This window comes from Acanthisitta chloris, unplaced genomic scaffold (assembly GCF_000695815.1).
Source record: "Acanthisitta chloris isolate BGI_N310 unplaced genomic scaffold, ASM69581v1 scaffold14483, whole genome shotgun sequence".
In the NCBI taxonomy this organism is placed as follows: domain Eukaryota; kingdom Metazoa; phylum Chordata; class Aves; order Passeriformes; family Acanthisittidae; genus Acanthisitta; species Acanthisitta chloris.
Window position 1 is genome coordinate 28514 of NW_008665542.1, and position 11675 is coordinate 40188.

The following is an 11675-nucleotide window of genomic DNA, read 5'->3' on the forward strand; positions in this document are numbered from 1 at the left end:
GATTAAATAATAAACTTATTTTTATTTGCTTACATGTAAAACTGTGATCCAGATCTGTTCTACAGAAGAAACATAACACAGCTTCACATTCAATCTTCCAAAGTCTCGTTCATCACCTGATAATGTAATAGTATCTACGGGAGAAAGCCAATGAATTTTTAGAAGCAATGCACTATCTTAGAAGATCTTTCTTTCTTAGTACAAAATGAGTAGATAGACTGCTTATCTTTGAAAACTTCTCTCAAAGTAAGTGTGAAATATCTTAACCCCTACCTTGTAAGGACAAAATATCTACCAAGTCATATAGCCTGACTTTATGCGTAGCTAAAACCCTTCACATTTCTTAGAACAGAATCACAGAATCATAAAACACCCTGAGTTGGAAGGGATAGTTTCACCAAAGTCCAACTCCTAGCCCTGCACAGGACTGTCCCAAGAATCACACTGTGTGCCTGAGTTATCTCTACTGAATTCAGTAACTTGTGTTGTACTCAAACAACTTTTGGAAAGAACAAAAGCATTTGTCTGAGACACCCAGAACACATTTATTTTCTAACACTCACCTTAATCTCTTTAACTGTTAAGTTTATAAATTGGCCTCCTGTTTGTTTTTCTCAGATTTCAATTCCAGCCTAGTAAACATTTTACTATTATGCTTTCTCCATGTCAGAAGAGCCATTAATATCCAGCATTTTTCTGTCATGACTGGAACTAGGTCATTGTCCCCCAGTCTTCGTTTTGAGGAGATTGGGTGACATTCTGACTTCTAGCAGGCTGAATTGCATGAGGACTTGATTAATTTTTTAGTATCTCCACTTCTTCTACATTCTTTTATAAATAAGGATTCTGGGTTTGCATGCAATATTCTTGTCTAATGACCAGTGTGATATGAGTATTGGATTCCAGGCACTCCCCACAGGAAAATACTGATGCATGAAAAAAGGCTAGACCTGTAACCTAGTGGTGCATTCTATCCTAACAGAACATCTGTCATTTCTTAGTTCACTAGGGTAGTAAATGCAAGGATGGATTTTTTCAAAAGTATGAGAGCTCCTCAAAGTCTCATTTGCTCAGTCTCCTGACAACAGGAAGGTGCAAGTCCCAAACTCTTAATTTCACATTGCTATGTAACCTCCAATCTGACCTACTAGTCAGATTCATCTCAAGAAAAAAAATCAACAATATAAAGAGTTTAATATTTCAAGTGCAGAGGGAAATATTTTATCACAAGATAAACAAACAAAATATTTCGTTACAAGGTCAACAAACGAAACATTACCCAGGCTCCTGTTACTGCCTTGTGAATCCTTCCTGGAAGAGGTACTGCTAGGCACACTGGAGAATGAATCGTATCTCTGGGGGTAAAAAAATTAAATCACTTGATTTAGAGCAACAGATGCAAAAACCAGAGAGACTGAACTGTCAGTCAAGACATGGTGAAAACAAAATACCCCATTTCAAATAATTGCCTAATTCCCTGCTAGTCTCTTGATCCAGCAGCATGGAATTACTATTTCGATGCAAAGAGCTAATAGAGGACACATTTGACCAGCACAGAATTTTTTTTGTTCGTGGCTATATATATGCAACTTCATTGCTATGTAAAAGATGATTATTTAAAAATAAATGCAGTGGTTTGTGTCAACGGAAACTTCTAGTGTTCCACTTTCCAAATCACAAGATGATGAACCACAACCTGATGTTTGTCTTGTCCTGCCTAACAGCCTGCTCAGGTTTCTCAACAGCCTTGCTGGGCTGGAACAGCAGACCTCAGAGGAGACATCAGGAAAAACCTCTTGAAGTTGGTCAAGATGTTGAACTTTTCCCTCTAGTCCTCCCACAGTACAATGTCCTGCAGTGTTTACTTTGAAAACACAATGCAGCAGGAACAGATACACTGAGTAAGCTGAGTTCTCAGTATCACTGAAGTTACAAGGAGAACTCACCTGCATGGATCGATGAGGTGGATTTCTGAGATCAAACATTGAACGGCTCACATCAATGGATCCAGGCAAAGTACTAGGCCTTAAGTCACTAACTGAAAAGAGAAAGAGAACAATACAAATCATGTGAGCATCATTGCTAGAAAAAAATCATTAAGAAGCTTTTTTTTTAATATTTAAGTAGACCTATGGTAGAATTGAAACCTGGCTACATAACATCCAAGGAAGGACATCAGCACCTTTCCCCACTTCCCTTTTCCAAAACACTCTCCTGAAATGATGAAATGGAGAGCCACTAAAATATCTCAATTCCATCTTTGAGATAGTTGGAACTTACTTGGTCACATTAGTAGCACTGGTAGTAGGATGGGGAGGCTGCTTCAAAGATATTTCCTCAAGAGGAATGTTTTGGTTAGTAGAAGTTTTAACAAAACAAAAAAACCTTGTCTTGAAATCTAGTGAGCCAGAACTGGGGTTTAGCTTGATCTCCTTTGTAAAGCTTTTCCACAGTAAGGATTCCAGTGGCAAAAAACATGCTGCCTACTGAACTTGGCCTCATCCCTTTGGCTTCACTGATCACCGTGTCAAAGCACCATACTCCACACCCTTACTGGATCTCAGACAGTGCAAGTCTGAGCTCTAAGATGACACATAATTGTTATAGCACAAAAGCAAGATCTTTATTTTATGGGAGTGTAGTTTCAATAGCAGTTGGAAGTGGTTAAATAGATGCTATCAGTTTTCTCTTGACCTCAGTGCAATACAGAGCTAAAGGATGTTGTCTGTGCATATTATGCAGCAACAGTAGATTAAAGGTGAACCAGTGCCACTGTTTCAGGACTCTCTGGTGACTCCAGTAATGTTCAAGAGATTTTTAAAGCCTCTTAGCTTCAAAAATGGTCCATACTGAAAGGAATGAAAGTAGCATGGTTTAACTTCTAGGACTATCTGATGCAATGAATTGCCTTTTGTTGCAATGCTGTGTTATGGTATTGCATGCAGAAGACTTCCACTGCAATACATTGATAATATCTTAACAGAATTGCATCTCTCATTACTGAAAATTTATTTCCCTCTTATTGCTATCAAAAGAAATAACTAATTATACTTATTGTAAGGTGTGAAAATAAAGAATCATGCTTCCATTTCCCAAGGAAGAAAAGCAGAACAAAAGATGAAGAAAGTTTTGACAACAAGTTTTGGGAGGAAGAGGAAAGGAACAATATCATTTAGATAAAATTTAATAAAGGTCTCTATGTCTGGCATGAGTTCCAAATCCTCTCTTGCACATGACACAAATGGGCTGAGTTGTTCACTGAGTCTGGTGTAGAAATAGCATTTTAATATCACACAAGGCCAAGAAAACTTGTTTGATATAATGGGAGCAAATAGGACAGACAAGACTATTTCTTGATTTGAAATTGATTATGGTTCTGCAAAATAATTCTGTATTCAGGACTCATAACTTTTGCAAACTACTGGAAATTATTTGCTTGAGCCTACAGGTTACCAATCACCAAAACGCTTTAAAGGCACTATGATCATATAAAAATATGTTATTTACCAACAGTAGCTAGAATTTAGGAAAAACATTAATTAATTTATTTTTCAGTTTGTGTGGGGTTTTTTTTAAGATGAAAAGGAGGAACTTCATGTTAAAATTCAAGAATTTTACTTCATATTTCCAGATAAACACATTCTGTAATTCTAAACTCAGACACGTGAAAAATATCATAGCACTTGCTGCAACAAATAGGCTTAGAGTTTTGTCTAGTCTATAGATGAACATGAAGAGAATCATCTAACTTCTGAAACAGCTGTGAAAAAACTCTGGAGGAAGAAGACATTGTAGAACTGTACTCTAGATACACCAGAGTAACCTTTCTTGTGTTTAAACTTACTAAGACAAAACTAGTAAAGTGTTTACTTAGCTTGAAGAAAAATGGAAAAAGAGATGAAGAGCTGAAGGGAAGATGTTCAAGACAGTTTTATACAACCCATTTGGCTCCCATCACAGGTGCTTACAAAGCCTAGCAAAACCATATGTGTTAAAGGCTGCTAAAATTCTATGTGTGCTTTGCTCCCTTAAAAAAAAAGTAGTAGTCTTTTCATGTAGTCTCTATGGTGATTCAGAATTATTTTTAAAACAGGACACAGACTGAGACATTTTCCCCCAGCTGTAAAATAAGCATGCTATAGCATTCTAAATAAAACATCTTTTAAACTGCATGCTGTTGCCAGCTTCTGACTGAACAGAGAGATGTGCACAGCTCTTCCAGTGTATGAGTTTTCTGAATGCATTTGCCTTAGCAATCACTTAGAGCAAGCAACACCTAGTCACCTACTTCAGTCATTCGTTGTAGGATACATATGCCAATGAGTGTCACAGAGGACAGTTTTTACCTAGTTAGCCAAACACTTTCTGCCTAAACTTTGACTATCACACAGCCCACCCCCATTCTTACACACAATGAGAAGTGGGGGCATTTCTGTAGCTTCAAAAGCAAACTACAAAAAAGCTGGAATACAGATGGCACCATGTCCCATTCTGCATCTGTTCTTATCAGCTGCTCCCAAATAGTTTTTTGGTGCTTGTTCCTCTCCCCATATATGTACTTCTCGGGTACTCAACATACTGCCCGACTTCCTTTTTCCATCTCCCTCACTGCTATAACTGGTAGCTGAAGTCTCCAGTACTGAATCCTGGTTTGGATAAGAGGCAGCTCAGCAGCTTGTTTTGCCAATTTCTCTACCTTTGTGTGATGCATGCAAACCTTGTTAAGCCCCCAGAAGACAAAGAATGGTGCAGTTGAAAATCAAGCAGAGCTGGCTCTATGGGCTGATTCACCAACCAAGAAGTGTCCATAGCATACAGTCCAACTTGACAACTCCTATAATCAAACAAGTCTTCTGTAGACTGATTGGTTTTTTCCCCCTTACCTATAAACCCTGGAAAAGGGAGGAAGGCAGAAGAGTAAGGGTGTGGTCCTTCTCACCTGATCCATATAATTTCCTGTTTTCTGGTTTTGCTTGGCCACGCCTAATCAGATCTGGCGAAATGCGATGCTCCAGATAGAACGGGTTGTACACATCGTAGCGAGGCCACTGGTACAGGCCGTGCAGTTCTGCTTTCCGCTCACCACACGAGGCTCTGGCAGATTCTGTGGAGCACAAGTAATCATCAAATGCAAGAGTTCCAGACATAACACATGCTGCCTGGCTTCATAAAGCAGGCAGAGTGCCTTCAGGGCAAAGGACAAAGTATTTCAATATTATCTACTCTGGGTAAAGGGGGAAAAAAAAGGAAAAGAAAACACACACATTATGTCAGGTTTCCACAGTGTGTGAGCAAACACTGGAATTAAATTGGCCATAAAAACTATGCATACCCTGTCTTGGAGTTTCGCAGTAAATGCCTAAGTAGTTAAAATACAGAAAGCTCCAAAGACAGACAGCAAGACAGAAATGAACAGGGAAAGTAGGGTCATGTGTACAGAAAGCCTCCAATTTATTTCCCTACCTACCCCCAGAATATTCCCCCTTGGCTAATAGCCCCCAAGACCTTCAGGAAGATCTTGTATGGAAAGATAATGCAGCTTGTGACTGCAGTTGCCTTGTTATCTAGTTTCCATGGGAAATCTGTCCATGGTAAAATCACTGGTTCAAAATGACTTGAATTGTTGGCTGAGGCACAAGTAGACATATCTGGGAATGCTTGAATCCCAGCCCTTTACTCAGCCCATAATCATTTCAGAAATAACATGCATGTCTTGGTCACTGTAACACAGTGAAAATAAGCCATATGTAGCAGTGCATTAGAGAATGGGATGACCTGGATTCTGCCAAACTCTTTTGTTTCCCTCACTTCACCTCCCAGGACTTTAACCTCTCTGTTCCAAAGTTCTTCGCCCCACAATAACGAACCCTCAATTCTGCAAGTGTGTGTTGCACCCTAAGAGGCAAACTGTGGCGTATCATGGCTGCAAAATCCTTTCCTCCATGTGTTAGTAGAGTAAAAAAAGAATAACTAAAACAGTGAGATGGAACATGAGTGATGATAAAGCAAGAATTCAAGTGTAATGGGCTTGAGCATGACGTAAATGAGGATGAATGCTAGAAGTGAGGCCATAAAGAATTGCTACACAGCAGATGATGGAAAAGCCAGTGTTCCAGACTAGGAGCACACTTCTTCCTGCTCTCTTACTTCTGTGAGAGCATGAGACATGCTGCAGTGAGTACTGAAGAGAAAGACTGCCAAAACTTAATTGCTTTCAGAAGGCAGGCCAAGAGCTAACACTGAGCATGTCCTTTTTCACTAAAGGAAAATGGCAAGACATGCACAGAAAATGGAGTGGAACTCAGAGTAGAACTTGGACTTCTACAGATGCTAACTGGTCAAAGAAAAAATTACTTCAAATAAATTTTTTGAGTATGCTGGTGCTTTGGCCAGTGTGAAGAAGGAATGACAGCACACTTCACTGTATTTAGTAAAAATCCCTAAAAAGTAAACGCTGAATTTTTCAACACAACTTTAATGAGGTTTAAAAAGCTGGACTTTAAAAATAAGTATTTATATTTGCAAAGAGAAATGAAAGTTGCCTACTTGACATAAGAGCCACTTTTCAAATATTTGCTCAAGAGACACAATTATGAAGTGTCAGGTCATCCTGCCAGAAGATCTACTGGCTTATAGCCCAAGGGCTACTCCGTGCACCAGGTCCTTCAGAAATGATCAGGAAGCAGAATTCCCTGTGAAGATAAGTCACTGACTTGTAAGTCACTGACTGTTAAGATTGTGTACAACAGCAAAACCAAAGAAAATATTCATCCAAAGGCTGTCAGACACATCTACCTTCTCCCTGGAGAACATGCCTTAGAGTTCGTGGTGGACATCTCTGTACAGTATCCTGAGGACAAGACAGGACAAAGCAAGGCAGAGCCTGAACCCAGCCCCAGTGAGGAAAGGGATTACCAGGAGTGTGTCCGAGTATGTACCTACAAGAGCTAGCTACTGAAATAGCAGGCAAATGGAGAGGTCAGGCTCAGAGCTAAGGGGGACCTCAGATGTTCTACCTCCAGCTATTCAGTTGCCTGTTAATGTCTGGTGAGGCAAACATCACAAATAAAGCTCACCACAAAGACTGAGCACAGAATGGCCAGTCTATACTGAGAAGCTCTGCTAGGCTGATTAGTTTGGCTCTGGTGCCAGTGTCACCAGCAGTGGTGAGTGAGGAGGAAGTTTGGCAATAGGCTTGCAGGAGGAGAAAAGAACCAACAGCAAGGCCCTAGTGAGAAGAGAGAAGGGTGGCAGTAAAACCACACAAACACAAAATAAATTAGGCAGTGCTGCATTAGTTATTATGCAACATGTGGTTAACTTTTTTCAGTTTTTAAGGTTTTCAATTTCAAAAAAGAAATACAGTCACATGGGACTAAAAGCATATTACCAGCTTATCACATCCTTAAGGTAAAGCAATGCTATAGAAAACAAGTGTTCAGGTATGTCCCAGTGCCAAAATTTTTCCCTACCTAATTCTAGGCATCTCCTGGCAGGACTAAGAGCCTAACGATAGCATATCATAGAATCAACCAGGTTGGAAGAGACCTCAAAGATCATCGAGTCCAGCCCTACTGTGGTTACTAGACCATGGCACTAAGTGCCACATCCAGTCTCATCTTGAAGACCTTCAGGGATGGTGAATCCACCACCTCCCCATATGCCTCATAGCTCATTGTTACTGGGCCAGGATCCTGTTCTTTTAAAATGCCACTGTGTCTAAGTTGCACATACATAATTTTGGCACTTTGAGTATGGAACTAACATGCAGAGGTTGAAGCACAAGATTGCTGTGAAGCAAAGAATCATAGTATCACATGCAACCTCATACTCCTGAGGTCTGTGCCCCCTGGCCTCCCAAAAAAAGCAGCAAAATGAGCAGGAAATAGAAGGGACAAGAAATTCTGCCAAGTAGTAGCACATGCTATCTATTGGCAAAATTTGAAAAGGAAGATATGTTAGTATGTTAAAACATATCAGTACATCAACTATGAAAGCCAGACCACCCTCCTCCTTTCACAGGAGTGGTCTGGATGCTGGGGATGTGTTAGGTCTTTCCTTGCCTCTAGTAAATTCTTTACTAAAGATCCCATTTCCTTTAAGTGTGTTCCATTACTTTTGAATATGAGCAGTGGTGTGCAATCCTCCCTTTCGGTTTTATGCATGCAGCATCATAGAGATTCATAGTGGAATGACATACTTCCCCAAAGCTCTCTGGGTGTGCAGAGTGAGAAGAAGCTTGCCAGGCTCCCCAGGCAAGTGGTCACAGCCCCAAGCCTGACAGAGTTCAAGAAGCATTTGGACAAGACTCTCAGGCACATGATATGAGCAGTGGTGTGCAATCCTCCCTTTCGGTTTTATGCATGCAGCATCATAGAGATTCATAGTGGAATGACATACTTCCCCAAAGCTCTCTGGGTGTGCAGAGTGAGAAGAAGCTTGCCAGGCTCCCCAGGCAAGTGGTCACAGCCCCAAGCCTGACAGAGTTCAAGAAGCATTTGGACAAGACTCTCAGGCACATGGTGTGATTCTTGGGGCTGTTCTGTTCTGGGCCAGGAGTTGGACTTTGATGATCCCCATGGGTCCCTTCCAACTCAAGTTTATTCTATGATTCTACGAAACAAGACCAGGTTTCTAGAAAAGTTCTGCAAACATATGTTTTCAGTAGGAATGTTTGAAAACTTTCGAGGAGTAGCAGAAACTAAACAACTATTTCAGCAACGCTGTTTGCATTTTACCTTTAATCCCTCCAGCATGAGGGATACTAGGAAGGTTCTTCGGCTGTACATAAGCCAATTTGAATGGAGGGACCACAAATGGTACCTCCTGACCATCCAGGGGCAGTTTAGAAAGCAAATAATCCTCTGAGCAGCCAACTTGACGCTTCACTGACACAGAAGACAATGGAGGCTTCTCTACAATAGTTGGCTTGCTTTCAGCTGCTGCTTCAGAGTCCTGCACCATGGAAACTGCTAAAAATAAAGAGCAAGAAAAACAGACAGTCCACATGAGCATTACTTTTTGAACAATACTATGAACAGATATCTTTTATTTAATAGTATCTGTGCTTGATACACTATTATACTGCTAGTATTCAGTTTTACAGCATTCAGGAGTAGTACCTGGAAAGGATATTCATCCTCCTGACACCTCTACTCATCCAAACTCTTTGTTGCCCAAGCTTCTGTATTTATAGCTACCTTCCTCTTAAGTGAAATTTCCAAGAGCTACTCTTGTGTCATAGAAGAGTTCTTCAGACAACTAAGATACCAAAGAAATTCGTAACAGCAAATCCACAGAATTTTTTTTTTTAAAAAAAAAAAGCTTTCCAATTCTGAGAGTTTGAAAGATACAAGACCTTCACATAACCTTGGGTGAAAACGCTGGCTGTTTTGGACAGCGTTTTAGGCTCTAAAGAGCAAGCTTCAGACAAGTGGTGCTTCTCAGTTCCAATTCCAGTTCGTAACAAGACCAAGCATATGTTCAATCTCCAAGTGGAGGTATGGAAAGAATTTTGGATGTTGTAAAAGAATCCAAGTTTATCAGGGGTGACACAGTAGTTTTATTAATGGGAAATCTCATCATTAATGAAGCCAGAACAACAAAACCATTAGTATATGTCATTATGTTAGAACTCACGATCATTTTTTTCTTTGTCCATGCAGAAACACCATTTACAGCAAGTTTTTATACATTCTATTGCCATTTTTTTTGGTGTTGCAGTTTAGAGGGGACCACGATCCAAGATCCAGTGCAGCTATAGAACCTGAAAAACACAACAAGCCAAACCATAATAGATGGCGATAACCGAAATTAGAATGCAATGTTATCAGTTATTTTATATGCAGTTCCTTATCAGACACAGTCCCAGGGTCAATGAGAAAGTTACGTCAGTCACGAAAGGCTCAGAGCCATCAGATTTCGCTCACTAAGACAAAATATTTTTACATAAAAGCACAAGGAAAGAGATAATAATTTTAACATGGGGCATTCAAATATTCTCAGTGATCCACTCAGACAGGTGCCTGTCTTTTGGGAACACTAAGATTCTCCTCACAGTTGTGTGTGCCACTGTGCTTTGGAGTTCACTCAGCTTTACAGCTGTTTTGACAAGGTCTTGTTAAGCCATTTGCAGGATGTGTTTTTTATTCCTTTTCCCTTGTTCATGTTTCTCCTATCTTCTTTCACTCCTCTACTATTTTCACATACATCTATACATGTTTACATTTTTCACTCAACATACTCCATGCTTTTAATTTGAAAACACTCCTTCTGAGTGATGCCAAAATTGCCTTCTTTGAGGAACTACTGCTTTCTCATAATTGTATACGCATGAAACCGAAGACCTGGTTTATTATATAATTGTCTGCTGTGCATACAGAAATAGAGCACGCTGACTTTCAGCAAAATAAGAGGCATGTAATCCACTAAAGAATGAGAACAAGTCTCTAACAGCTGGTTAACATTAAAAGAACTTTAGGACAATGCTAACTGGCCTCATTTAAATGTCTTTATTCATATCCTTATGTTCTCTTTTCAGAGAGACACAGACAGCTGCGTTGCCTCCTGTCCAAAACTTTAGCTGTCTAAGTCTAGTCCTTTTTCATCCACCTAAAGTACACAAGGTTCTTAGTAGAACATACCCAAGACACGATTCTAACTCCATGGAGGTTAGAAGGCACCAAACAGAACATGAACATAAGTGGAAGGGATGGAGAAGACAACAAGTAAAATCAAGGAGCAAAACACAGAGAAAATATGCCAATTGCACAAAAATGGATGTGTTTGCTCAGTTATCTCAGTTTTTAGTAATTGCTGAAAGCATCTGTGCCCCAACACAGAAGCCATTCCCACCTGCAGCTTGAACAGTGCCATAATTTTCTTTGTCTGTGTATTCAGAGACAGCTAGAGAACCACACAAATTTCATGGAAATAAGTCCAATATCCCCCAAATTATTTCTTTCATTAAAAGCTCCTCAAATTTCTAATGGGTGCCAACTGGAGGTACTATGCTAGGGATACTTCATCTAACTTAGGAAACATATGCTTTCTTGTCTCAACCTTATTTATTCCCATGGGTAGGGCACAACTGAAAGTTAATCTTAATCATAAGCTATCACAAAGTACTGATTGGAAGGAAATTCCCATTAAACCTAAACCTAAGTAAGCCATTATTCTACTGCAATGAGGACCTAAGGGAACATTTGGTTTAATACAATTTCTCTGAATAATTTTTGCTGGTTTTACCACTAAGTGATATTAATTATTTCCCCTAGTTTAATACTACTCTTTGTATTCAATAGAGCAAAATGCAAGTGACCTGAATATAAGAATCCTGAGGTGTTTAGTAGCCTAAGTATTGACACATACTATTCTGGAAAACAGAATAGGCTACTGAAGAGATTACAGCATAGTCTCAAACCAGATAGGACAAGGGTGCAATATTCCACTTTAAAAAGGACACCATTGCTCTGCACAGAATCATCACTCAGTGCTTGTCTTGATCTCAAAACTGCCCATGAGTGTAAGTACAGCATGAGATCTGCATCAAAAATCTTCAGAGGTGATGCCACCAGTTCCAGAACCTGATCTGCATCTTTACAGAAGCACAGGAAGAAGCATGGGAATTTCTCATTAAATTCTTCCTGTTTCTAAGGATCAGCTTTTCACTGCTG

General features: G+C 39.8%; 1 protein-coding gene across 2 annotated transcripts in view; it reads right to left on the reverse strand.

Annotated features, from left to right (window-relative positions):
- The window catches only part of TC2N (tandem C2 domains, nuclear), a 16688-nt gene extending 6982 nt beyond the window's left edge, over positions 1-9706 (reverse strand). For both annotated transcript variants that reach the window (XM_009071803.1, XM_009071804.1), the window contains exons 1-6: positions 9640-9706; positions 8739-8969; positions 4940-5104; positions 1947-2038; positions 1280-1355; positions 34-134 (exon numbers count right to left, since the gene is read on the reverse strand). In XM_009071803.1, coding sequence (XP_009070051.1) covers positions 34-134; positions 1280-1355; positions 1947-2038; positions 4940-5104; positions 8739-8969; positions 9640-9706 — 732 coding nt within the window. The remainder of the gene's footprint in view (positions 1-33; positions 135-1279; positions 1356-1946; positions 2039-4939; positions 5105-8738; positions 8970-9639) is intronic.
- Between the last annotated feature and the right edge of the window lie 1969 nt (positions 9707-11675).